This window comes from Carcharhinus amblyrhynchos, chromosome 1 (assembly GCF_965287045.1).
Source record: "Carcharhinus amblyrhynchos chromosome 1, sCarAmb.v2.hapA, whole genome shotgun sequence".
Lineage (NCBI taxonomy): Eukaryota > Metazoa > Chordata > Chondrichthyes > Carcharhiniformes > Carcharhinidae > Carcharhinus > Carcharhinus amblyrhynchos.
Window position 1 is genome coordinate 144841335 of NC_137324.1, and position 27843 is coordinate 144869177.

Here is a 27843-nt window from a genome sequence, read left to right on the forward strand (position 1 = left end):
TGATCTTGGGTTTGGACATTAGCTCAGCACATCGAGGGCCGAAGGGCCTGTATTGTGCTATACTGTTCTATGTTTCTATGCCCTGTACCATAGTGGAGCCAAACTATATTATAGTTGAAGGCTATCTAGCAGGCATGCCAAGTACCAAGCTTCTTGATGCACATTGTCATCAGTTTTTTCCTATAATTTAAGACGCGGGTTGATGGGTTTTTGATAAGAGAGGGGATTAAGGGTTATGGGGAGAGGGCGGGAAGGTGGAACTGAGCAGCGACAGATCAGCCATGATCTTATTGAATGGCGGGGCAGGCTCGAGGGGCTGGATGGCCTACTCCTGCTCCTATTTCTTATTATGTTCACCCTCATCTGAATCCCCTGCCGTAGTGCTGGTGTGTGTCATCGCTCTCCATGGTGCTAACACACATGCTGTCCTGGCCACAGCCCATTCATGCTCAGTGATCTTGACTCGAAACTGACCTCTAACGTTTGTGCAGTGCTGAGTTTGCGCTGGTGGCTGTGAGTGATAGATTGAGTGATTGTGCTTCTTACTAAGAGCTTCCTTCTTCCATTCGCCCTTCTGCATGAAGCCGCTGGGGCTAAACAGCTGGTGGTTTCTGACTATCGGGAAGTACAGAAGCATGGGAGATGGGTAAGAGTGAGGGGAGGGTGCAATGGTTGCTCCATTGGCAGTTTCCATTTTATGTCACCTTTCAGGTGAGGTGTTAGTGAAAAAATGCGTAAGACAACAACTTACTGTCATCAGGATGGCCTTGGCAGCTGGTGTCTTTGGCTCCATTACACTGGTGCCTATGATCTTGAGGACCATTTGTTCAGGGATTCTAAGCGGATGTAGATGTGCTGGTCTTTCACGCATCATCTGCTTCTCTCACTTGTCGTGGGTGACCTTCTCCTTCAACAGAGTGCAGAATGTCAGAGTTTGGGACTGCCATTGTGCATTGGTGATACAGGGTACATGTTTATGGTGTTGGATGGGGTGCCAATCAAGCGGGCTGCTTTGCCTTGAATGGTGTTGAGCTTATTGAGAGGTGTATGAGCCTCAGTCATCCCAGCAAGTGGAGCGTATTCCATCACATTCTTGGCTTGTGATTTGTGGTTGGTTGACAGACTTGAGGAGCCAGGAGGTGAGTTACACTCCCCAGCTTCTGATCTAGTATTTCTCTGGCAGGTTCAGTTCAGTGATAACCCCCAGGATGTTGATAGTGGAGGATCCAGCAGTGGTAATGCCATTGAATGTCTTGGGGAGATGGTCAGATCTTCTCTTGTTGGAAATGGTCATTGCATGGATCATAGAATCAGACACTGCAGAAGAGGCCCTTCGCCCCATCGAATCTGCACCGACAGACGAGAAACAGCTGAACTCCCACCAATTCCCATCTCCCAGTACTTGGTCCACAGCTTTAAATGTAATGATGTGCCAAGTGCTCATCCAGGTACTTTTTTAAAGGATATGATGCAATCTTACATGTTCTACACCAACTCGCACTGCTCATGGCACCACATCCTCATCTTGCATACAGCATCATGCCCTGGCACTCAGGACTCAAGCCTATCACTGAAATACTCTAGCTCATTTCACATTTACCTGTGCTTCAAGCTTCACATCCACCTCTCACTATCTCCACATACTTCCAACTTCGCAGCTTCAGCAAGCACGTTCCCCAACACAGTACGATTCATTCGCTGACATTCTGCCTCGTCTCCTGTATGACACATGGCGTACAGTAGAAGGGAAGAAAGCAGCAGCCGGGATGATGACACCTGAGTGCTAAAGAGGAGATGGTTCCCAAAATAATGGGGCCAGTTGCAACAGGGTTTTGTTGTTTTCTGTGTCACTGAAAACATTGAGGCCTGTGCCCTTTCTCAACTCCCATCTCACCCTCTTCCTTTCATCTGGCTTGATGAACAAACCAAGTGGTGCCATCACAGACCTTCTGCTTTCCACCTCAACTCCCCCCTCCCCTCATACCATCTGAGCTCCTGGTTTCAAAAGATTTCCCCTGCTCATCCACAGCAGCCCAAAGAGGAAGAGAGAATAAGGTTCACCATGGTGGGCTTCTGCAGAAAATGCAGATGTATGGGATTGTGGGTAATCTAGGAAGTTGGATCAGGAATTGGCTATCAGATAGGAGACAGAGGGTGGTGGTTGATGGTAAATATTCATCATGGAGTTCAGTTACGAGTGGTGTGCCTCAGGGATCTGTTTTGGGGCCACTGCTGTTTGTAAACTTTATTAATGATCTGGATGAGGGTATAGTTGGGTGGATTAGTAAATTTGCTGATGACACCAAAGTCGGAGGTGTGGTAGATTGTGAGGAAGGGTGTCATAGTCTGCAGGAAGACTTAGACAGGTTGCAGAGCTGGGCCGAGAGGTGGCGGATGGAATTTAATGCGGAGAAGTGTGAGGTAATTCACTTTGGTAGGAGCAACAGATGTGTCGAGTATAGGGCTAACGGGAGGACTTCGAATAGTGTGGATGAACAGAGGGATCTAGGTGTATGTGTACATAGATCCCTGAAAGTTGGGAATCAAGTAGATAAGGTTGTCAAGAAGGTGTACGGTGTCTTGGCGTTTACTGGTAGGGGGATTGAATTTAGGAGTCGCAGCGTCATGTTGCAACTGTACACAACTCTGGTGCAGCCGCACTTGGAGTACTGTGTGCAGTTCTGGTCCCCACATTACAAGAAGGATGTGGAGGCTTTGGAGAGGGTGCAGAGGAGGTTTACTAGGATGTTGCCTGGTATGGTGGGGAGGTCCTATGAGGAGAGACTGAGGGATTTAGGGTTGTTTTCGTTGGAAAGAAGGCGGCTAAGAGGGGATCTTATTGAAATATATAAGATGATTAGAGGTTTAGATAGGGTGGATAGTGATAGCCTTTTTCCTCGGATGGAGAAAGCTAGCTCGAGGGGGCATAGCTTTAAATTAAGGGGGGGTAGCTACAGGACGGATGTCAGGGGTAGGTTCTTTACCCAGCGGGTGGTGAGGGATTGGAATGCCCTGCCTGCTGCAGTTGTAAATGCGCCTAGTTTGGGGGCGTTTAAGAGATCTGTGGATAGGTTTATGGACGAAAAGGGATTGGTATAGGCTAGTGGGTCATTGTTTTTGTAACTGGTCGGCGCAACATCGTGGGCCGAAGGGCCTGTTCTGCGCTGTAATGTTCTATGTTCTAATAATAGCATAGCACCATTGAAGAGGCCCTATCACTTGATCTGACACTTGCAGCCACCAACTCAGACACTGGCATTGCACTTAATGTGAAAGCTCGTATAGAATTGGGTGCGTCACCAGGCACAAGTGGGCTGCAAGCACACCAAGGGGACAAGGAAGAATTATTACAACCTGAAAGTGACGGAGTAAGAAGTCTCACAACACCAGGTTCAAGTCCAACATGTTTATCTGGAATCACAAGTTTTCAGAGTGCTGCTCCTTCATCAGATGAGTGGAGGTTCACACAAAAACGGCATATATAGGCAATTACAGATAGGAGTGGTTGGAATGTGTGTCTTTATAGATAATCAAGTCTTTACAGAGACCAACAGTATGAGCGGAGAGAGGGATAATCACAGGTTATAGAGGCGTGAATTGTCTCAAGCCAGGACAGTCATAGGATTTTGCAAACCCTGGCAGTATGGTGGGGTTTACAAATAGTGTGACCTGCACCCAAGATCTCGAAGATGGAGTCGCAGAGGAGTCTTGCTGCAGAAGACTCAGATGAGGAACACAATAATGTACAAAAGGGCACAGATCAGCTAGCATTTCAAAATGCTGAGAGTAATGGGTAGCTGCTCCAACCTGTCAGCGGGAACGGCGCAGAGTTCTCCCTCTCCGCAGCATCTGCTCCATTTCCCTATTATGTTGCAAACCCAGAGGCTCTGTCACTTCAGCCCCCAGACTTTTGATAGTGTAAGAGACCCATTCCTCGGCCACCCCGTTGATGATGCAGCTACGCTCCACAGAAAATCCAAGGTCTCACCAAAAACATCCAAAAATACTCATAAGAAGGCAAGATATAGGAGCTGGTGTAGGCCATTTGGTCCATTGAGATTCTGCCATTCAATAAGATCATGACTGTCTGCTTGTGGCCTTAACTTCAGTGTCCTGCCCACGCCTCATGAACTTCCAAATTACTTCAAGATACTTTGTAATAGTACATGTTCTTCAAAATTACCCAGCTGCATTGCTGGGTGCCTGGCCTTTTGAATAATGCTAATGCAGAGCCCAGCTTGTAAATTCAATGCTCTTTCATTGTTTTAAATTTGTTGTCTGGACCTCGCCCAAATTAGACTTTCAGGTATGACATCAGCCGGTGCGGCTGTGAGACATCGAGATGGTGTCCTGCCTGAGGCTCAGGTTAATGATGCTCACATGGACTGTGCCAGAAGCAAAAGGACGCTTTTAAGGGAAAGAAATCTCCCCCCTCACCAGATGTCTTCGATATGTGACTCCAGAGCTACAGCAATGTGGTTGATTAGCTGCCTCTGGAATGGCCTAGCCTGACACGCAGTTGTATTCAAGAAGATCTAGCCACTGCCATCTCGAGAGCAAACAGATATAGACAATAAAGTCTGGCCTTGCCAGTGCCACCCACATCCTGTGCATAAATAATAAAAAACCTTTTCCAGTTTCTCCACATAGTGAAGTCCCTCATCCCTAATACCTAGAAAATCTCCCCTGCAGCCTCTCTAAGCTGTTGACATCCTGCCTAAAGTGAAGTACCCAGACTTGGACTCAGTATTCCAGATTGGGCCTCACCAGTGATTTATACATTTTCAACATAACTTTGTAACTTATGCCTCTGTTTGTAAAGCCAAGAACACAATAAATAGGAACAGGAGGGGACCATCTGGCTCATCGTGCCTGCTCTGCCATTTAGGTCGATCATGGCTGATCTCAGACTTTGACTCCTGTTTCAAAGCTGCTCCTCATATCCCTTAATTCCCTGAGGAAAGAAAAGTCTGCCTAACCCAGCCTTAAATATATTCAAGCATATGTGAAGCATCCACCATCCTATGGGATAGAGAATTCCAAACATTCACAACAGTTTGATGAATAAATTTCTTGTCTCAGTCCTAAACCATCAGCCCCTTATCCTGAGATGGCGCCTCTGTATTGTAGATTCCTCACCCGGCAGAAATGATTTAGTGTCCATCCTTTCAAATCCCTACAGAATCCTGTATGTTTCTTCTAAACTTCAGGGAAATACTAGCCCTTTTTACGCAGCCTTTCATCATAGCTCCCTATCCCAAGAACCAATTTAATCAACTTTTGCCTCCAATGTATTTACACTCTTACTTAAATGTGGAGATCAAAACTGCACACGGTATTCCAGGTGTGGTCTCACTAAGGCCCTGTAGATTGTCTCAAAATTTCTTTAATCCTGTACAATAAAGGGCCAGTATTCTATTTGCCTTCCTAATTGCCTTGGTGTACCTGTGTTTCTTGTATGAGTGCACTCACATCTCTTTAAATATCAGTATTTATAAGTTTCACTTTTAAAAAATCCTCTGGAACCCATATCCTTTTCTAACACTTCTCAGCTTGTACTGTCAGCAAGGACTTATAAACATACATCTCGAGCTCTCTCAATTCCTACACCTCCTTTAATATTACAGGTCTCTTAAATATATGGATGAAGGGTTTAGCTTCTGTTTTAAGCCCCCTCACAGAAATTGGGCAGTGTTGAGCAGGGCAGGTATCAATCCTACATGTTCAGGATTCTTGAGTTGTGACTGCAATCACCAACTGAAAGTAAGATTTTTTTTCAATGCATGTTTTTCCAACAACCTTGTAAAGCCAAGAGAAGTAGGGCTGTTTTCTCCGACTCCTCAGTCACCACTCTCAGCTTCAACTTCCCACCTATTAGCCACTGCAACTTTCTTACCAGGACTTACTATGAGGCCGCTGCTGGCAAGACAAGTAGTCTGATCTTCAAATGTGTGAACTGTCCATGGAGGTGGAACAAGAATGCCTACGTTTGATATCAGTCTGGACAGAGGTCCAATTTTGGGTTGGCCTCAGACCTTTGGTTTGGGGTGTGCATTGCTCAATAGCTTGGAATCTGGTCCCAAAACTAAAATTCTACATTTGCTGGGGGAGACGATGACCTAATGGTATTATCACTAAACTATTAATCCAGAAACTCAGCTAATGTGCTGGGGACCCTGGTTTGAATCCTACCATGGCAAACGGTGGAATTTGAGTTCAATAAAAAAAATCTGGAAGTAAGAGTTTAATGATGACCGTGAAACCTTTATCAATTGTGGGAATAACCTATCTGGTTCACTAATGTCCTTTAGGGAAGGAAATCTGCCTTCCTTACCTGGTCTGGCCTACATGTGACTCCAGAGCCACAGCAATGTGGTTGACTCAAAGAACAAAGAACAAAATCAGCCTAGGAAACAGGCCCTTCGGCCCAACGAGCCCGCGCTGCCATCTCAACACCACCTCTCTACCCATGACCCCTATCTAATGTTTTATGGCCATCCAGATTGAGGGAAAACTGATTTAGGGACAATTTATTCCTGCCAGTCAGCCTAACAGCACATCTTTGGGGTGTGGGAGGAAACCGGAGCACCCGGAGAAAACCCACGCAAGCACGGGGAGAATGCGCAAACTCCCACAGACACCGGCCCAAATCCACATGTCTGCACAGCAATCAGCGATAGTCACTGAGCTGTCGACTCTCCAAGGGCAACGAGGGATAAGCAGTAAATGCTGGCCTGCCAGCGACACCCATGTCCTATGAATGAATAAAAATTTGACTGTCGTGGTTTCATTTTATCAGATGAATGAAATAATGTTACTGCATTTGCACCTGTATCTACAATGACTTCATGTTCCCACTACAATGGTCCAAGTTTCTTGGCACTCTTTAAAACATACTTAAGGATATCTTCATCCACCAGTTTTCAGGATATGGTCATATTGCATCAATGTGTGAGCATATACCCCTGCATCTATTCTGAATAATACATTTAAAAATCATTTTTCAATTGTAGATGACAACAATGGATGGTCTGAGATTTTCGATCTATACTATGGAAGAATTTCAAAACAAGAAACTGAATTTACCAACTGCAGTAAGTTTCAAAAGTTATTTTGTGAGTTTGCTCAAACCTTTACAACACCATCTTCATTTTTGCTCAGTTGTTATTTTCTACCTGAGGAAAGAAAGAAGTTTAATTTATTCTATAACGTGAAAAAAAGATAAACGCGAAATACTGCAGATACTGGAATCTGACAAAGCTCTGACGAAGGGTCATCTAGACTCGAAACGTTGGCTCTACTCTCCATAGATGCTGTCAGATCTGCAAAGAAGAAAAGATTTTGATGGGAGAACATTATAATGGTTAAGCAATGATTGAGCAAGGGAATGAGTGAGTGGAAGGCAACAGTGACCATGTGTTATCAATATCATCAAATGTAGCACACTAATATATGTAATACAGTGTACCTAACAGTCTCCAAACTATGGATTGAAAAATGCCAGCCTGGAGAACTACTTAAATAGGTCTATAGACTATAAAGTGCAGCAAAGCCCAGAATAAATCCAGAAGTACTTCAGAGAAGAACCAAAAATGTATCTCAATTCTGTATCTCTAAAATTCCACTGGCCGCTGTCCCAGAGTTCGTGGAACTATAGATAACCATCGGCGCTCTACTAGTACACCATATTGTTGTGACTTCAGCCACTACTCATCGCATGGCTGCATGGGTTTGTGCCAAGGTCCAACATCAAATCACAACCCTAAACCTTCTCCCCCCGCCCCCCCCGCCAAACAAGGATCTTAACTATTTGACCACCCCACTAGGATTAAATGTTGGCAGTAAACAGTGCTTGAGAATCCAGCTGGTTTCCCTGATTTCCTGTATAGTACCATCAACCCATAGAAAGGACAATATTGCGATGACAGTACTGAGTAATGTTGTAGGTAAAATAATATCCCTGAGAGAGTTAGTCAAAATACAGTGGTTTTCATTTCAAAGGTCTGGCGTTTATTCCAGAGCTTTGGGAGAACTGGTAACAATGAACTGCCAGACTTCTCATAGAACACAAACACAAGTGGGCATTTAAACATTATGAGCTCCAGCAGTAATCATGATTCAAAGTTCCAATTCCAGCCGGACCTCCAGGTCTTCCTTCCCTGGTCACGATTTAGCTTCAGAGTTGACCAGAGATTACTGTCCAGCTGGCAGCTGTAGTCATGACACAGGCTTAATCTGGTCACGATTCAAAACCCTTCTGCAGCAGTACCGGTATCCTCGTCTTTGAAGTTACTTGTGCGATCGCGGCTGTCCCACAGGACTCTTCCTGTTAAAAGCCGGTATCGCGATCTGCCATCAGCAGCTGTCAAAAGCCGATATTGTAAACTACCATGTGTGTAACAATGTCCAACTAACACAAATAGGTAAGATTTGCAAAGCCTACAAAATAACAGCCACATTAAACTATCTTTATAAAAATGAGGGTTAAAGCGTGTAACACATGAACAAATAACTTATATTAATGCCAGGAACAGTATAAGCTTGAGAAGAACTGTCATGATGGAGGGTTCTGTTTGTGACATATTCTAGGTACAAAACCCATTAACCCGTTCTCTTCTTCAGGTACAAAATGAAATTCACCCTTTCCCTACTTCAGTATGCAACAGAGAGAAGGTTGGGGTATCTAGTGCTGGCCACCATTAATTGTAACTTCTCTTTTCCAGAACTGTTCCACTCAAATGTTATGCTCAATTTCACTGGTGTGCTCCTCCCCACCCTGACCATGTAATTGCCGTAAAAAGTCTGACAACACCAGGTTTCAGTCCAACTGATTTATTTGAAAGTAAATTTACTATCAAATAAATCGGTTGGACTGAAACCTGGTGTTGTCAGACTTTTTACTGTGTTTACCCCAGTCCAACGCCGGCATATCCACATCATGTAATTGCCCCCAAACTAGGAAAGTGATTGTCAGTAAAGGTGGCATCAGACAGGTGTGCAGAAATCCCACTATTTCTGGAAGCAACCCTCTCCAGTGAATATCAGATGGGCATTGGATTAACATTGGATGGACAGAAAAATAAATTAGAAACTCTTAAACTAATCACGATATTTTTGGCCTTCAGTATCTCAATCTATTACATACCAACCAACCAACCAGAGAAATGAAACCACATCCCAGAATGATTCAGCACCTCCAGGAGTGGAAGTTTAAAAAAAACAGGGAAAGAAAAAAGCTTCAATTATTTTTAAAATCCTGTTTACAAGGTATATGGTAATGATTTCTTTCTTGCATCTCTCACCAGCGCTTCTTGATTTAAGAGCATTGCATGTGCTTTTAATAAATCCAATTAGTCACATGTGAATAATGTACAGTAACATCTCTTTTTGTGCAGTGCTTGCGAATTTCTCCGAGAAATGTCGATGCCAAGGTCTGGAACTCAATTGCCAACAAGCTGGACTGCATTCCATCCCTTTGGTTTCTTCCAATGTATTATCACTGTAAGTACACAATCATCCAGATCTTGTGAGGGAGAAAAAATGACTGGAATCTGACACTCTGATGTCTAAGTTGGATGGCTGGTGCAGAGGCTGCAGTGATTCCAGTGTGGGATCGGGTGACTGACCATGCACGATCCTGCTCTGTTCAGCTCATTATATATACATCCAAGAGGAGCTGGATCTGTGCATGGGGTGGGTAGGAGGTCACCGTCCCTAAATTACCTCATGTGATCCAAGGTCCAGGTGCCACATTTAAACGGCACCTGTAGAAATTTCCCTTCATCTTTGCCCAGCCACTGCTCCACCCTTCCCCACTAACTGTTCCTTGGTCATGCTCCATACAACTGACACTGCCATCAGCTGGTCTTAAACATAGGCAGACATTTACAGATACTGAAGAGGATGATGAAGCAGCAACGCACTGTTAATCATGGAAAAGTACTGAATGTAAACATCGTAATTTTTCACTGGCAGAAACTTAATTTGGAGGGGGAACTTAATTCTGGCAAGGTGGCCTGGTAATGAGAATACATGACTTGCTAATACATGCAAAGGGGCATCCCAACATTGGTCATGGGAAGCTTGTCCCACCCTTGACCCGCCTTTAAAATCCCAGGAATTTAATTGCTAAAGTTCATCCCAACTTCAGGAAACTAATTTTTGGCCCCTCACCAAATTAAGCTCTTCTGGCTGCAGAGCTTCCCTCTGCTTAACGAGACTGGGATATTCCACCCAATGTTTCTTCAATTCATTGCTGTCTCTTCCTCTTTAACTGATTCAGAAAACTGCAGATTAATAAGATAAGAAAACTTCACTCTGATGGTTTCAGCAACTATCAAGATCTTCAAGAACTGTAAGTGTGAATTACTGCTTGAAACTATGTTTTGGCTGTGTTTGCTATTGGGAGTCATTGGTCCTGACTTTGCTGGGAGCAGTGAACGAACACCTTTCGCTGTTCACATAGAATCATACAGTGCAGAAAAAGGACCTTCGGCCCATTGAGTCTGCACTGACCACAATCCCACTCAGGCCCTACCCCCATATCCCTACATAGTTTACCCACTAATCCCTCTAACTTACACATCTCAGGACACTAAGGGGCAATTTTTAGCATAGCCAATCAACCTATCCGGCACATCTTTGGACTGTGCGAGGAAACCCACGCAGACATGAGGAGAATGTGCAAATTCCAAACAGACAGTGACCCCAGCCGGGAATCAAACCCAGGTTCCTGGAACATGGAAGCAGCAGTGCTAACCACTGTGCTACCGTGCCGCCCTCGTGTTTGGCTGCCCATAGACTTTCCTATTGGCTGGTCAGCAGAGCTGTAACCGGGGTCTGATTCAGCTCAGTACCCTCTACAAAGCATCTGTACAAGGCCAGCAGCAAGGAAGCTCTTCAGTTAGTTAGATTGAGGAACCCTTAATGAGAGATCTTAAAACAGGAAATGAAAAAAGAGCAAATATAAATTATAGTACAGAAAGCAAAATAAAGATTGGGACATATATATAGAATTAAGACAGAGGCATTAAAGAGAAAAACAAGAAAATCTCCAGCATTAATTCACATGTGTAAACTTGCTTTTTCAGGGCTATTGCAGTTGTTCACCTTTTTTCATTATTTATTATACCGTTAAATCTTGTTCCTGATTGCAGGACTTTTCTACATTAAGAGGTTTAAGAGGTATCTGGATAAGTATATGAAAAGGAAGGGAATAGAGGGAAATGGACCGAGTAAGGGCTGGAGATTTTTTTAGTTTAATTAGGGCATCATGATCAGCACAGGCTTGGAGGACTGAGGGACCTGTTCCTGTGCTGTACTTTTCTTTGTTCTTTGACACTCTCCAGTGCTCCCCATGGCCCTAATGGTGTGTTCACCTATGTCAAAGAAAGATAATTGGGGCTTGTCACTGTCTCCTCACCTTCATCTGGGCATTTTCAACTCTCACCACTTCAACTAGACAATTTTTCAGCTGCATATTTCTGTTTGGCTTACAAGAGGGATCCAGGAGAACGATTAAATCAAACAACTTCACAAACTGCAGGAATAGAGAGTAGACCCTCTCCTTCAGCAGATGGCTGCTGTCCACAAACACCCTTGTCAGGATCTTGAAGTTCCGCCACAGGATTGTTTGACCATTCATACCTCTTCTCAGTATTTCCCTATGGATTTTCCTGCACAAGACAGGAATGTCATCTGCTGCTCACTCTCATTGAGACCCCTAAATGCAATGACTACCTGCGTGTCCTTGATCCAGCCATCGGCTGAAGCACTATTGGACGTTTCCAATCTTTTCCCACATCAGTCCAGCTTCCTACAAGTAGAAACTCCGTGAAGGAAAATTCCTTCCTCCCTCGAGGATTGTGATGGGTAATCAAGGCTAGTGAGTGGAGCACAAAATTAAAATTGGGCTTGTTCACTTATCATGACACCATCAATAAGATTGAATACACGCCAAATATTTCATTACGAGTTGTAGAAAATACTTAATTATTCATATATTAATAGAACTGTCATCAACTGCAAATGGTAAAAACAAAATAAATATTTGAACACAGAGAGAGCGCATGGTTCTTAGAGTCAATGTTGTTTGCAGTCAGCATGTAGCTCACTTCATTTGGCCTTGCTTTACCTGTGTATCATTTCAGTCATATGAGTAGGAAAAAAAACAATGTGGATGGGAATCAGTGGATGTGGCAACTATGTGAGTGAACAACAGTCAACAAAATCTCTCATGGGCCCCACTCAGACCCCTCATAGCCTCAAGTGTTCCTCAGGCTGTAGGTTGCCCACCTTTGTAATCTGCCTCCTACCCACCAGAGAGCCATCTAGCTACCACTCCCCCCCCAGCCCAAGAGCCATTTGACCCACATTTGACATTACTCCCCCACCAACCAGAGAATGATCTAACCTGTCTCCCTGCTCCACCCCTCTAGAAGCCATCTGACCCACAACACCAGCAACCCCCCCCCGCCCCCCCCCCCCCACACCCCACCACCCCCACCTCCACCCCACCACCGATCGGAGTCAGAAAGCCACCAGAAGTTCTGACCTTAACTCCTCAGAAGCTGGAACGCCCAAATTGGACCTTTGGGAACCATGTCTGTTTCCCACCGAATCTGGGCAGGCGAACTCGGTGGTAAAGGGGAAGTGCTGGGAAGTTTAGCCGTCCAGCCCATTAAGTCAATTTAAATGCATGCAAATGCATTTAAATTAATGTCATGCCTGTTTTGGGCACGGTCCCAATTGCAGCCATTTTCAGCCGTTGGTGAATGGGGACCAGCCACAGAGCTCCTCACCTCACACCTGACTTTGTGCGTCTGAAAACGGGTGCAACTTGATGGTAAATCGTGCCCTGTGAGGCCAATTTAATGTCCAAGAAGTCTTCAAGTCAAGATAGTGCAGGAACCTTCATAAAGGCAGTTTAATTATCTTTACTGGATCAGGAAAAGACATTTCCCAGACTGTATTATCTGCCTTGTATTGTGTGGTAACTACAAGCTTGATTTGGCTTAGAGTTACTTAAATTGAATGTTGTTTGAGAATAGGAAAGTCTTACAAAGTTTAATGATGGCAAATATCTATTTTGGAACATGGAGTAATTTCTTTATGAACTGTGTGTGTATTCAATAGCTCATATATTTAATTGCCTTAGAATATTATAGTCCTAGTCATGTGTATTGTCTTCTTTAGTTTAATAAATTGTCTTTAGTAATTAGTACATGGGAACTGGGTTGTCTATTATCACTAGGGGTTTTCACGTGATTCCTCACACCATTCCATGAACTGGTATTTCAAGTTGAGATGCCCTCTCCGATAGCATCTACATGATTCATGACAACCCCGGGTTCTAGGTTCTCCCACAAGAGGAAGCATCCTCTCCACATCCACCCTGTTAAGATTCCTCAATCAAGTTGCTTCTTGCACTCCTACACTCCGGTGGATACAAACCTAGCCGGTTCAACCTTTCCTCATGAGATAAACCACCCATAGCTTGGTTGGTTGTACAGCAGAAGGAGCAGAGAAGCCCTGTATTCAGCAGAGGCGATGGTAGTGGAGTTCATATTGTTACTTACCTTGAAAGTGTATATTCTCAGGGTGACCAGCTATCTTGAATTTTATAGGATTATCCTGGAATTTGGGCTTCCCACCCTGCATCCTAGGCCAGGAACACCACTTGTCCTCCACTAAGTGACTGAGGTGACGGCCCAGAATCTTCTCTTGCCACTACCTGAATATCTTTATTGTCTGCACATTCACACTGTCCAGAGCGGCCAGCACTATGCATAAACACTTAGCCACAAGAGCATAGCACTGGCCAGCTCTCCCCTCCCTGAGGGTGTTTAAGATTGGGGTTTCCAGCAGTGATCTGGCAACTGGGAGGGGTGGTGTGATCCAGCAGTTGTGGCAGTAGGAACCACTCAGGCCCAAGTCTGGGAGATCAGGTCCACACAGAGCAGTTCCATCACAGACCCAGAGACATTGAGGAGGAGTGGGTGCCCGGAAGGCCTGCAGAGGATTAGAAGGCCTGAACGGTAGGATTAGTCAGGGGGGGCCCCCGAGTGGGTAGTGGACTCTGAACATGCCCAAGTGGGAATGGAGAAATCTGGGTAGGTCCAACAGGAAGGAGGAAGTCTGGGCAAGCTTGAGAGGGGTGTGGCTCTCGGCAGGTCTGAGGAGCAGGGGGACCCACCCAGGCCTGATGGTGAGAGTGGTCTGGCCCAAAGAGATAGAGTGATCAGCAGGTCCAAAGGGGAGGAGAGGTCTGAGCAAACTTGAGGGGAGGAGGAGCAGAAAAAGTATGGCTGACTAGGAACTTCACAAGTAGACTGTTGTGATGGGCACAGTCCTTTATCAACTTCTCTCCCCAGACCCCCATCAATCCAGTCAACAGTGCCACCTCCCTTCCCCAGCCCCATCAACTTCTCTGAGAGAATGTCTCTTATTTCTTTTCCCCAGAGATTGTCACCTGTATCTGCCTTACCTCAGGACTTCTCAAACTCAAGGAGAGGGGTTCCTATGTTGTGTCGACCATCCTACACTGCCAGTCTTCCAACACGCCAACAAAAACTTCCCTTTCATGTCTCATACTCCTATCACACTGAAATTGGCTGTTCAATGGATCCCAGCTTCTTCTTCAACCTGTTCCTCATGGCAACTGGCTCTGCACTCCCTACCCCTGCCAAAGACACTGTTCCCTGCACAAAGGGAACAACACGAAGAACAACACAGCACGGGAAACAGTCCCTTCGGCCCAACGAGCCCGCGCCGCCATCTTAACAATGTATTTTTCCCACACCTCCCTTGACCCATGTCTATGCTTATGGTACCCCCATTGGAAACCAGATTCAGGGGAGAATAGTTTAGGGACAATTTGTTACACCAATCAGCCTAAGAGCACATCTTTGGGGTGTGGGAGGAAACCGGAGCACCCGGAGGAAACCCACGCAGGGAGAATGCACAAACTCCCACAGACACTGGCCCAAATCCATGTATCTGCACAGCTAGCAGTGATAGTCACTGAGCTGTTGTGGTGCCCATCTGCTGGTCCAGTTTTAAGCATACACAAACAACGCGAAGTACTAGGCCACTCTCGAAACATCCAAGAGCAGCCCACGCACGACCCACCGTGTGCATGCCCCTCGTTAGACAACAAGGTGAACCGACGCACCTGCGGAGTAAAAGAGACAAAACATCAACACACGTAGCATTAGATTTCCAATCCCTCAGCCACGCATTCAGCTGCATGATCTCATTATTCCTAGCCATGCTGTTACTAGGCAGTAGCCCAGAGAATGCCACCCTGGAGGCCCTGCTCTTCAGCTTGGCCCCCAACTCCCTTAATTGCCTACGTACATCCCCCCTGCTCTGCCTTCCTACGTCCTTCTCTTCTATGTGTATAATTACTTCAGCCTGGTTCCCTTCACCATTCAAGATTCCCTCTACCCTCTCCGACACATCCTGTACCCCTGCTCCAGGGAGGCAGACTACCATCCTGGAGTCACGCTTTTGCCCACAGAACCGCCTATCAATTCTTTTAACCCTCCCATCCCCCACCACTATCTCATTGCCAGCCCCCTTCCTTCCCTCTGAGGCATTCTGGTCCTCCTGTCTTACCTTTTGTACCCCTGTTGATGCCCTTTGGGGGGGCCACTGGGGTAAGTCTTTGGACCAGGACTATTCTTCTTCTTCTTCTTCCCCTTCCTAACAGTTACCCACCCGTCCCGTCCCCCAGGCTCTGGGACCTCCACTTGACCATGGTTCATAGCCATTATCACCTCATTCTCCCTGACCAGAAACGCATCCTCTAAACGCAGCTCTAATTGCCTGATCCGGGCCCTCAAACGCTGCAGCTCTAAACACTTGATGCAGATGTGGGCCTTTGGGAGACATGTTGTCTCCAAGAACTCCCACATATGGCACCTAAGTTCTGATCAGTTCCAGCCAAGTACACTCCCCCATCATCACAGCCTGCTGGTAGGTGTCTGCTACAATATTATCTGTTGAATCAGAATTTGCTGTTGAAAGAAATGGAGTGCTTTGAGGGTATTGGTACACAGAGTTCACAAGCAATATGTTACTTCATATAAGAGGAGATTGATACAGCCTCCTTCTGAAAGGAAAGCACAAAATTGACACTGGCTACTTTCACAGCAAGAGAGGGAGGGAACCATAAAGGGTTAAACCTAACTCAAACTCATCCACCTTCTGGCAAATGACTACATGGCATCATTGATGAAGGTTAGGGAGCAAGATACCTATTCTCTAAGCAGGACTATGTGGTCAAGCAAAAGAACGAGGAAAAATACAAATGGCTTTGCAAAATAAATATATTTAATGAATCCACAAGTACAATTGATTGTGATGACTCTGTTAGTGTTTAAACCTCAACCTTGTGGCGTTTAGCATCAATTTGAAATCCCATGTCATCTAATTCCTATCATGTTGACGTGAATACTATTTCACATTTTAAATTAACTTCATTGCATTTTGTTTTAGAAACTTAAACTACAATGAAATCACGACAGTTTCTGAACGAGCATTTAAGGGACTACACAATCTCATTAAACTGTGAGTATCCTCGATCCAAATTTCCTTCACCTAGAGGTTAAGCGATTGAATTTCCACAGGTGCTTTACTAATCATCCACCATCATTCTGACAGAAGATCCACTGTTTACAGGTTCAAACCCAGAAGTTACCAGCAGGCACACAGTAGTGTAATTGCTTGAATCATTGGCCTGTGTATTTTCTGGGTTCAGTTGCTTTAACCATGCGGCTATTGGTAAACAGTTCTTTAACCAATTTCTCATGTTTTATTTGTCTTAGATTTTCAGTCCAACTACAAAAAAATGATTGAACTGATTCTTTTCCCAACAGAACCGTAGGACTTTGCATTTAACACCAATGATTCTGTATTGTTTGGATTGATAAGAACATAAGAAATAGGAGCAGGAGTAGGCCATCTAGCCCTTCGAGCCTGCCATTCAATAAGATCATGGCTGATCTGTCATGGTTCAGTTCCACATTCCCGCCCTCTCCCCATAACCCTTAATCCCCTCGCTTATCAAAAACCCATCAACCCGCGTCTTAAAAATATTTAGCGAGGCAGCCTCCACCACTTCAACGGGCAGAGAATTCCAGAGATTCACCACCCTTTGAGTGAAGAAGTTCCTCCTCAACTCCATTCTAAACCGCCCCCCCTTTATCTTGAGGCTGTGCCCCCTAGTCCTACTGTCCTTTCTGAGCGGGAAGAGTCTCTCCACCTCTATCCTATCCATCCCATTCATCATCTTATACGTCTCAATGAGATCTCCCCTCATTCTTCTAAACTCTAACGAGTACAAGCCTAGTTTATTCAGCCTCTCCTCATAGCTCAACCCCCTCAACTCCGGTATCAGCCTAGTAAACCTCCTCTGCACTCCCTCCAAGGCCAAAATATCCTTGCATAAGTGCGGCGACCAAAACTGCACACAGTACTCCAGCTGCGGCCTCACCAATGCCCTATACAGCTGCAGCAAGACCTCCCTACTTTTATATTCAATCCCCCTCGCTATGAAGGCCAGCATCCCATTCGCCTTCCTGACCACCTGCTGCACCTGCAGGCTGGGTTTTTGCGACTCATGCACAAGGACCCCGAGGTCCCTCTGCACCGTCGCCTGCTGCAGTTTTTCGCCACGTAAGTAATAGTTATTCCTACCATTATTCCTACCAAAGTGGACCACCTGATGATAATTTTGAAAGCAATTCTCTGCAAACTGCTATCTGCAGTGTTGCTTCATAGGTGAAATGAAATCTATGTCTCATACCCTAATGTATATCTAATAATAATTTTTGATTATTAGATATACATTAGGGTATGAGACATAGATCTCATTTCACCTGTGAAGCAGCACTGCAGATAGCAGTTTACAGAGAATTACTTTTAAAATTACCTTCATTATCTTGAGGCATTTCATTGTACTGTGTAGACCTTCTTGCACAAAGTATGTTGCAATAGTTAGTTCAAACTGTGATGATCTTTCAATACTGAAGAGTAAATTAAGAGTGGGAGAGTGATAGAAGTGATTAAGAACGGGAAAGTAAAGTATGAAAATAAGCTAGCAAGGAACATAAAAATTGACTGTAAAAGTTTTATAGGTATGTAAAGAGAAAAAGATTGAGAAAAACGATTATAGGCCCTTTACAGCCAGAAACGGGACAACAAAACAGGGAAATAAAGAAATGGCTGAGGAACTGAATTCTTACTTTGTTTCTATCTTCACAAAGGAAGACATTAGTAATATATCAGAAGTTCTGAGAGAAACAAGTTTTAGTGAGGAACTGAAGGAAATCAGTATTAGTAGAGAAACAGTTTTGGGGAAAGTGATGGGATTGAAGGTGGATAAATCTCTTGGGCCTGATAATCTTCATCCCAAAGTACTTAAAGAAGTGGCCTGGAGATAGTAGATCCATTGGTCATCATTTTTCACAATTCTTTGTCTCTGGACTGTCTTCTATAGATTGGAGGGTAGCTAATGTAAGCCTGCTATTCAAATAGAGATGTAGAGAGAAAACTGGGAATTATTGACTCGTGAGCCTAACATCAGTACTGGGAAATTGCTGGTGTCCATTGTCAAGGATTTCATAAATCAGCAGCTGGAAAGCATAGTATAATTAGACAAAGTCAGCATGGATTTACTAAAGGAAAATCATGCTTGATGAATCTATTAGAATTCTTTGAGGCTGTAACTAGTACAGTGGATATGGTTTATTTAGACTCTCAGAAGGCTTTTACCAAGATCTCATAGCAGACTACTATGTAACGTTACAGTGTATGTATACTATGTAAACTTAATGCAAATGGGGATCTTGACTTTCAAAGCCATTTTGAGACTTTACCTCCATTGCCACTCTCATCCAAAAACATGGGCGGCATGGTGGCACAGTGGTTAGCACTGCTGCCTCATAGTGCAAGGGACCTGGGTTCAATTCTGGCCTTGGGTCACTGTCTATGTAGAATTTGCACATTCTCCCCATGAGCGCATGGGTATCCTTTGGGTGCTTGGGTTTCCAAAGATACGCGGGTTAGGTTGATTGGCCATGCTAAATTGACCCTAGTGTCAGGGGGTTAGCAGGTAAATGAAAGTTACAAGAGTAGGATTTGGGTGGGATTATGGTCAATACAGACTCAATGGGCTTTTTTGCCCATATCCCTGATATATTGATACAGTCAAATTATGGTGTCATAGAATCGTAGAATCCCTATAGTACGTGACCATCGAGCCTGCATCGGCAACAATCCCACCAGGCCCAATCCCTGTACCTGATGTATTTTCCCCATTAATCCCTTGACACTAACGGATAATTTAGCACGGCCAGCCAACCTAACCTGCACATGTTTAGAGTGTTGGAGGAAACCGGAGCATCCGGAGGAAATCCACACAGACACAGGGAAAACGTGCAAACTCTACACACAAAATCCTGTCCTGGATCTGCTAAGTACCTTTCCAATTACCTGCTACCTCTTGCCTCTTGGTGTCCCAAGTTGTGTACGTTAATTGGATTATGGGTTATGGGGATCTGGTGACAGGTGGGGTGACGGGGTGGGAGTGGAGATAATGGGGGCCTGGCTAAGATGCCAAGTAATTGGAAACTTGATGGGCTGAATGGCCTCCTTTTGCACATTAGACATTCTATTCTGTGAACAGTACAGGAATGGGAAGAGAAGCCATTGCAAGTGATATTCTGCCTGTAATTAGATAAGAATGAAAACAGGAGATTATAGTTCTTCCCATCTCCACGATAAAGAAATGTTGGAAGAGGATGGTGTCATCAGCTGTGTCAAAGGCTAGAGGGAAGTCAAGAAGGGCGAGGGGGGATAGCTTACCATTCACAGTCACATAGGATGTGCTTTGTAACTTTGACAAGAACCATTTCATACTGCAGCAGCGAGAGAACACTGAAGGGATTTGAACATGGCGTTCTAGGAAAGAACAACTAACAATACCTACTAGGAGATGGAATGGTAGCTTGCAAGGATCGTGAGGTCAAGGGTGGAGACAGGGAGGTGATGATGATAGATTTAGAGAATGGAGAAAAGCATTAACAATATCAGCTAGCGTGGTACTCTAAGAGGAGATTAGGTGGTCAGAAGTTTTTGGCATCTTGGAGCAAGAGAGAGGATGAGAATCCCATGAACACCACAAATTCAGAGAGACTGTGAGGGTAGTTAGGAGGGCAACCAGACAAAGATGCAATCTCATGGCAATGGCAAAGCGATACTTTAAAGAAGAAATTTGACCTGATGAGATAGTCAAAGGGAAGCAGATGACAGAAGCAACTGAGTGGATAGTCTCAATCTTCGTGACAAAGATGTCTATACCTCTTGCATGCACTATTGAAGGTGAGGGTAAAAGAGACAGGCAGAGTTATTCGGGAGATGGTTTGCAATATAGGGGAGATGCCAGAGGTTAACTTTGCATTCCGAGATGGTTCTAGAATTGTGAATAGGATTGTGCTTCAAGTGTAGCAGTAACTCTGCATCAAAGGTGAAGGTGAGGGTATAGTTGAGCAGATATGTAACTGCATCAATAGAACATAGAACATTACAGCGCGGAACAGGCCCTTCGGCCCACAATGCTGCGCCGACCAGTCTTATTTTTAAAAAAAAACATTGACCCACTAATCTAAACCAATCCCTTTTCGTCCATAAACCTATCCACCAATCTCTTAAACGCCCCCAAACTAGGCGCATTTACAACTGCAGCAGGCAGGGCATTCCAGTCCCTCACCACCCTCTGGATAAAGAACCTGCCCCTGACATCCGTCCTATAACTACCCCCCCTTAATTTAAAGCCATGCCCCCTCGTGCTAGCTTTCTCCATCCGAGGAAACAGGCTATCACCATCCACCCTATCTAAACCTCTAATCATCTTATATGTTTCTATAAGATCCCCTCTTAGCCGCCTTCTTTCCAGTGAAAACAACCCCAAATCCCTCAGTCTCTCCTCATAGGACCTCCCCTGCATACCAGGCAACATCCTGGTAAACCTCCTCTGCACCCTCTCCAAAGCCTCCACATCCTTCCTGTAATGTGGGGACCAGAACTGCACACAGTACTCCAAGTGCAGCCGCACCAGAGTTGTGTACAGTTGCAACATGACGCTGCGACTCCTAAATTCAATCCCCCTACCAATAAACGCCAAGACACCGTACGCCTTCTTAACAACCATATCTACTTGATTCCCAACTTTCAGGGATCTATGTACACATACACCTAGATCCCTCTGCTCCTCCACTCTATTCAAAGTCCTCCCGTTAGCCCTATACTCAACACATCTGTTATTCCTACCGAAATGGATTACCTCACACTTCTCCGCATTAAACTCCATCCGCCACCTCGCGGCCCAGCTCTGCAACCTGTCCAAGTCACCCTGCAAACTTCGACACCCTTCCTCACAATCTACCACACCTCCGACTTTGGTGTCAATGTGGCAAACCCATTCTTCCAGGTTTGGCAACCTCAGAGTCAGCCCCACTCCCACTTGCTCCCATCTCCAGGTTACTATCCAAACTAGCGTAACAATCTCACCTCTAAGTCAGAAGGTTGTGAGCTCAAATCTCACTGACAGACTTCTGCACATAATCTTGACAGACCCTTCAGTACTTTACTGGTGAAGTGTTGCACTGGTCAGAGGTGTTGTCTTTCAAATGAGATTTTAAATCAAAGCTTTATCAGCCTGCTCCCAGGGTAGTGTTTACAAAGAGTAGATAATTCTTGTGTTTGGCTAAATTTCAACCATTACCAACACCAGATAATCTGATTAATCAATCATTTGCTATTTGTGGAACTTTGCTACATGTTATATTTATTCACATAGCAATGGTAACTACACTTCAAAAATAGGGCATCACAGTAGCACAATGGTTAGCATTGCTGCCTCACAACACCAGAGACCCAGGTTCGATTCCAGCCTCAGATCACTGTGTGGAGTTTGCACATTTTCCCAGTGTCTGCATGGGTTTCTTCTGGGTGCTCTGGTTTCCTACCAAATTCCAAAGATGTGTGGGTTACTTTCATTGGCCATGCTAAATTGCCCCTTAGTGTCAGGGGGTTAGCGGGTAAATACTTGAGGCTACGGGGCTGGGATCTGTGTGGGATTCTAGTTGACGCAGGCTCAATGGGCTGAATAGCCTCCTTCTGCACTGTAAGGATTCTATAATTCTACAGACTGTGAAGTACTTTGGATGTTAAAGCAACATCCAAACATGTGCTCAAATCCCCATAAAGGAATCGCATGTCATTTGGTCCGGAAGTCCAAATTTTTAAAAATGGAAACCACCCAAAACTTAAATTCAAGTTGCAAAATTCAAATAGTTCCATCTGTCCAAATAGTTACCCAGAAATAGTTAGAAGTATTTAAATCACTTTTAAGTTTTTGGATATAGTACTGATCCATCTCAAACACCCACGGGACCCCAAGAGTACCCCCACACCCCAACTCTGACCCCACCCCCCAACTACACCTTATCCTCGACTAGCCTCCACATATCCCTGACTAACTACCAACCCCACCCCTGACTACACCCACATTCCCAAAATTAACTTCTTCAGACCCCCAGGTGCACCCTTACCCTCCCCACCCTCCAACTACACACACAACGTGTCTATCTACCCTCTCCACCCCCCACCACTGACCACCCCAACACTGACTATCTGCTCCCATTCCCACAGACCACCAACACCACTGACACCCCCCACCTCCATGGCTGACCACCAACCTCACTGACCACCCGACCCCCTGCAATGACCACGTAACCCTCCCCCTCCCACCGAACACCAAACCTCCCTAAACCTGTTTGTTTTTCAATAACTGTCTGATCGTCGATATAGTTGAAATAGAGAATGCCGTTGTCTATTGGTAACCATATCATTGATCATGACAAGGAACATCAACATGCTTTATTTTAGTTCTCTTTGGGACTCCAGCACACATCTCCAGTCAGACACTTTGTCAGTGAACTTGATACACTTCACAATTTGAAACAAAGTCACTTATCCAGTGAACTAGAATAACTGAGTCTCATTTGTAGAAACCTGATCTGTTTTAATTAAACTGACTGTAGAATGTGACAATCTGAGGTTCTCAGTGGCCAGGATAATTACCATGGGATGAATAGCTGTCTTGAAGGTAAGCTGTGTCCGCAATTCCCACCTCATGATCAATAGAGTAATAATAGCCATGACATTGGTATGTGTTCATAGGCCATCAATGTAAATGCATTTTACGTTACCTGCAGGTGAGAACAGTTAAAGGTTATAATTATAATAATACTTAATGATGTCATTAACATCAGCTTATTTCTTTCTTTTTCCCTTTGCAGATACTTAAGCAACAATCATATAATGTTCCTGCCGGCCAGAGTCTTTGAAGATCTCCAGCAAGTCCAATGGCTGTAGGTTCTTATACTTGTCTCCTGAATATTGATGAAAACTTTACAAAGGTGGTTTTCCTCCCCTTTGCACTTAGTGTCCCAAGATTCATAGAAACTAGTGAGGGTTGAAGAAAAAAATATAAAGGGGGGAAATATAAAACCAGACTGAAATAGTTTCTGTTGACGCATAAAAAGGAAGAGAGTAGCTGACGAAAACATTGGCCTTTTCAAGGGTGAGATTGGGGAATTTGCAATGGAAAAGAAGGAAATGGCAAAAATTTTAGACAAGTCATTTGTAAGAGGGATTTTCTGACCCTTCCTCAGTACATTTCTCACAGCAGAAAGTGGCATGCTATTCACCAGCGGCAGCATCTTCTGGTATTTCCCGTTGACAATAAATATCAAGCTAATGGAAGAGAGACAGAGAGAGCATCGAGATAAATGTGCAATTTTCAGCTTGGCAAATTCTAACTGGCAGAGTGCGACAGGGATCAGTCCAGACACTCCTACTGCTTAATGAATGACTTGGATTAAGGGGTTGCATTATTGTAGTCACTTTACTGACAGTGCAATGATTGGTGGGAAATTAAGTTGGAAGGAGGAAACAAAGAGTTGGATTTTACAGGAGACATATTCCTTGTGCTCCCAACAAAAGGCCAGTGGGCAGCCTGCTCAACTGAAACCTGACTGCCCTGCAGCGACGTTACGCTGGGAATGGCCTTAATTTATTTGGTGTAGTATTTTTGCCCCACTTGGAAGGAAGTCCTGCCCTGGAGAGCTGCCTGTCAATCTAGTCAGCCAGAAGCTCTGTAGACCCAGTTTTGCTAGAATTGTGTAGTGACCGATACTGGATTGACAGCAATCCCTGAGAAGAAGTGTCATGGAACCCAGATTTTGGGTAAATGTGAGAACTTTGGACAGACCTGTCTGGTAAACTCCAACGAAGTGGGTGAGGAGCATAGGAAAGCCCTGTTTTAGAGGTTGGTGGGGTTTTAAAGGGGATACAGTCTTTGGGGGAGCTCTTCAAAAGGAGGTACTTAAACCCTCCTCCTGTTCGTCAGCAGTGTGAGTGTGAAAGCTGTCAGGCTGCTCCCCTTGCTTCTGCCTTTCTCTACTGCACATATTATAATGGTAGAGGTCGAATGAGGCCCTTAGGTGGCTATTAATTGGCCACCTAAGGGTCTCAATTGGCCCAAGGACTGCCTGACCTCTGACACACCTATCATAATATGGGAGACAGGTTGGGTGTGGACAGGAAAGTGATGAGCAGGCCACTTATTTTACAAGTCTCACCTGCCTAGAAATGTACCAGCAGGGGGCTGTGAAATTCATCCCAAAAAGTCTGAAGAGGGATAGAGTTAAGGTGAAAATTGGGCAGATAGAGTATAATGTGGGAAAATGTGAGGTAAGAATAATAGAAGAAAAAATATTGCTTAAATGGAGAGGGAAAACAGAATACTGTGGTAGAGAGGGAGCTGAGTGTCCCAATCTTCTCTGATCAGGGTTCAGGGGGGAGGTGATCGCTAGAGGCTAAATGATGTTTTTGTGCTGCTCTTCTCAATGGGCCTATTGATCTGGTTCTCTCTGAAAGGGGCGACACAATGACACAGTGGTTAGCACTGCTGCCTCACAGTGCCAGGGACCCTGGTTCAATTCCGGCCTCAGGTCTGTTTGGAGTTGCACATTCTCCCCATGTCTATATGGGTTTCCTCCAGATGCTCCAGTTTCCTCCCACACTCCAAAGTGTGCAGGTTAGGTGGATTGGCCATGCTAAATTACCCCTTAGTGTCCCAAGATGTGTAGGTTAGGGGAATTAGTGGGTAATAATACTTGGGGTTACAGGGAACATGTATGGGTGGGATTGCCCCTTTATTGTCAGGGAGATTACGTGGAGTTACAAGGATAGGACCTGGGTGAGATCGCTGTCAGTGCAGACTTGATGGGTGGAATGGCCTATTTTCTGCACTGTATGGTTCTAATTCTGCTGGGTCTACCCCATTGGGAGCAGGTTGAGTGTGACATGAGTACATCACTGCAAGGTTAGATTTGATTTTGTTTCCAAGTTGCCACACATACAGACGTTGTGAGAGCTTGGGAAAAACCTCATTTCTACTTGCAGGTGCCTGAGCTCGCAGGAGAATAGGTTCTAATGTGCACACATTTAGTACCAGGCTTCCCTGTGTCAGCAAAGTTTGGTGCATGCAAAGGATCAAACCACCAGCAGGGTGAACGTTAAGTGGGGCAATTTTATCCAGCAATCAAAAATCAAGGTCTGTAAGTTTGAAGTACAGTGTCTATTTTCAAAAAAGAACTGGGGCCTGCCCACCAGCAGAAGATAGAAAATGAAACAATAAAGGAAATGTCTCAGCAGCTTACTCTGTCTGGAATCTATTAACTATCAGATTGTGGAGATGCTGGCGTTGGACTGAGGTAAACACAAATTCCAACTTTAACCTGGTGTTGTGAGACTTCTTACTGAACTATCAGATTGCCACAGCTTCTCTGCTATGTGTACCCTTCCGATGGCCTTTGCATGTTCCTCCATGACATCCTGGTCCTCATCAGTATCATCCCATTCACCATCCTCATCATCTGAGGAAAAATCTCACTCTTCCATGTCTTTCTCAGTTAAAACAATCTCTCCTTAATTGTTTGCAGCGTGCAGTAGACAATGATGCTCCAGGACACTCTCTGGTGAGTGCTGGAAAGCCCCACCTATGCAGTGCAAACATCTGAACCTCAGCTATTGAAGTCTGTTCAAGGATGTGCACCATAATTGCTCTCTTCAGCAGCACCCTGAGAACAGCAGAATGGTATCATAGAAGCCAGGTCTTCTGGGGTTGCCCCAAATTGCCCTGCAATCATCGAGGACCTGGGGAGTAGATCAAATTGGAAGCATTGTGAGAGCTCTCTGGGAACCAAGCACAAACCTGCAGCATTTGCCTTCTGCAATCATGTTTGAGTCACATAGTCGGAGAATGAAAACCTTTCACAGTGATGAATGCGACTAGCTATTGCCAGGGAACAATCAAGGCCATGTGTGCAGTCAATAGACCTTGGCAGCCTGGCTTTCAGGATCTGTGGGAAGTGGACAAATTGCCATGTTTTCCTGCAGAGAGCAGCTCTCAACCCTCAGATTCACTTGTCTGTCACTGACTGGGAGATGACACACAGATCCGCAGTGGAGCACTGGAAGGAGCAAGTGGCAAAGAAGTTTAAGACAGCAGTGAACTTTAGTGTCACCCCTACTGAATTGCTTCAAACCCAAGCAGCTGCAAGTCACCGTGGAGAAACTGGCAAATGTGTTCAACCACATCCCAGGACATACAAAGGCAGTTCTGGCATTGCCCTTTGCTCACTGCAGATAGCCGCACAGCCTGTGATCTACCCATGGTTGGACCAATGCTTACCTGTCAAACTAGTCCTTGGTCACCAGCATTCAGACCTTCCTGAGACTCCATAGCTTCTTTCTGCAACAGGTTCTTTTCCTCATTATCTGGACAAGAGCCAGTAGAAGATATCTTGGAGCTTAGTGGATCTGTGAATGAATTGCAGGAATCAATCTAGTATATTCTTCTCAGGTTTGCCACCATCTCTGAACAAGTGGTAGGCCCTGTATTTGTCTTCTGTCAAGACAGTCATCCCCATCCCACTCCTTCCAGGTGACAGTGGGTGGGTATTCCTCCCATTCATGCATGACTAGCATGGAGACATTGCTCTCTGACTACAATAATGCGTGGCCCCTTTAAAGAGCGATCCTTCATGGGCTGCATGACCAGGTCAGGGCCAATAGAGCAGGAGCATGTAAAACTGGGCCAATCAAGAGCGAAGGTGAGTTTTCCTGGAATTGAAGGGCTTTACTTAGAGTCAGGGCACTGTTTGGAGTAGACCTGTGTAGTTGTGCTGTTAAACCTGTTGTACATAGTGTAATAACTCGAGGCGATTTATTGAACTATTCAACAGTCTCCATTAACCTCAAGACTTTATAGAGAGACCATTGCCTTGGTAGCATAGAAAGACTTGCCACATGAGCCCTTGTCAGCCAAGACTATTCACTGACAGAATGGAGGTTTGGCGAACTGCTTCATTGCCTGGATAGTTCACCATGTAGATAACAAGACTCAACTCCAGGGTCATTTCTCAAGCCCTATATTGGATACTGATTTTTTTTTCCTGATTTTTTTTTTGGCAGCAAGTGCCTTTCAGTTAAATATTACAGTCAATGCTTCATATTGGAAGTTGAGAATCTCAATTACTGAAATTTCCTGATTACATATCTTCATCACTAATTCAACCATGTTTTACAGAGATAACCATTGATAAATCATAAGTAGAGTAGACGTAATAACCTTCAATAGGTTAAGGATTGCACAGACCTAAAAATGGGTAACTTGAACTTTATTGTTAGTCTGCGTTAAGGTAACTT

General features: G+C 44.8%; 1 protein-coding gene across 1 annotated transcript in view; it reads left to right on the forward strand.

Moving 5' to 3' along the window:
- Positions 1-7031: 7031 nt before the first annotated feature.
- rxfp1 (relaxin family peptide receptor 1) overlaps positions 7032-27843 on the forward strand; it is a 96846-nt gene continuing 76034 nt past the window's right edge. Inside the window, exons 1-5 of the mRNA XM_080186472.1 lie at positions 7032-7094; positions 9396-9501; positions 10283-10354; positions 16501-16572; positions 23367-23438. Of these exons, the coding sequence (XP_080042598.1) occupies position 7094; positions 9396-9501; positions 10283-10354; positions 16501-16572; positions 23367-23438 (323 nt within the window). The 5' untranslated portion in view covers positions 7032-7093. The remainder of the gene's footprint in view (positions 7095-9395; positions 9502-10282; positions 10355-16500; positions 16573-23366; positions 23439-27843) is intronic.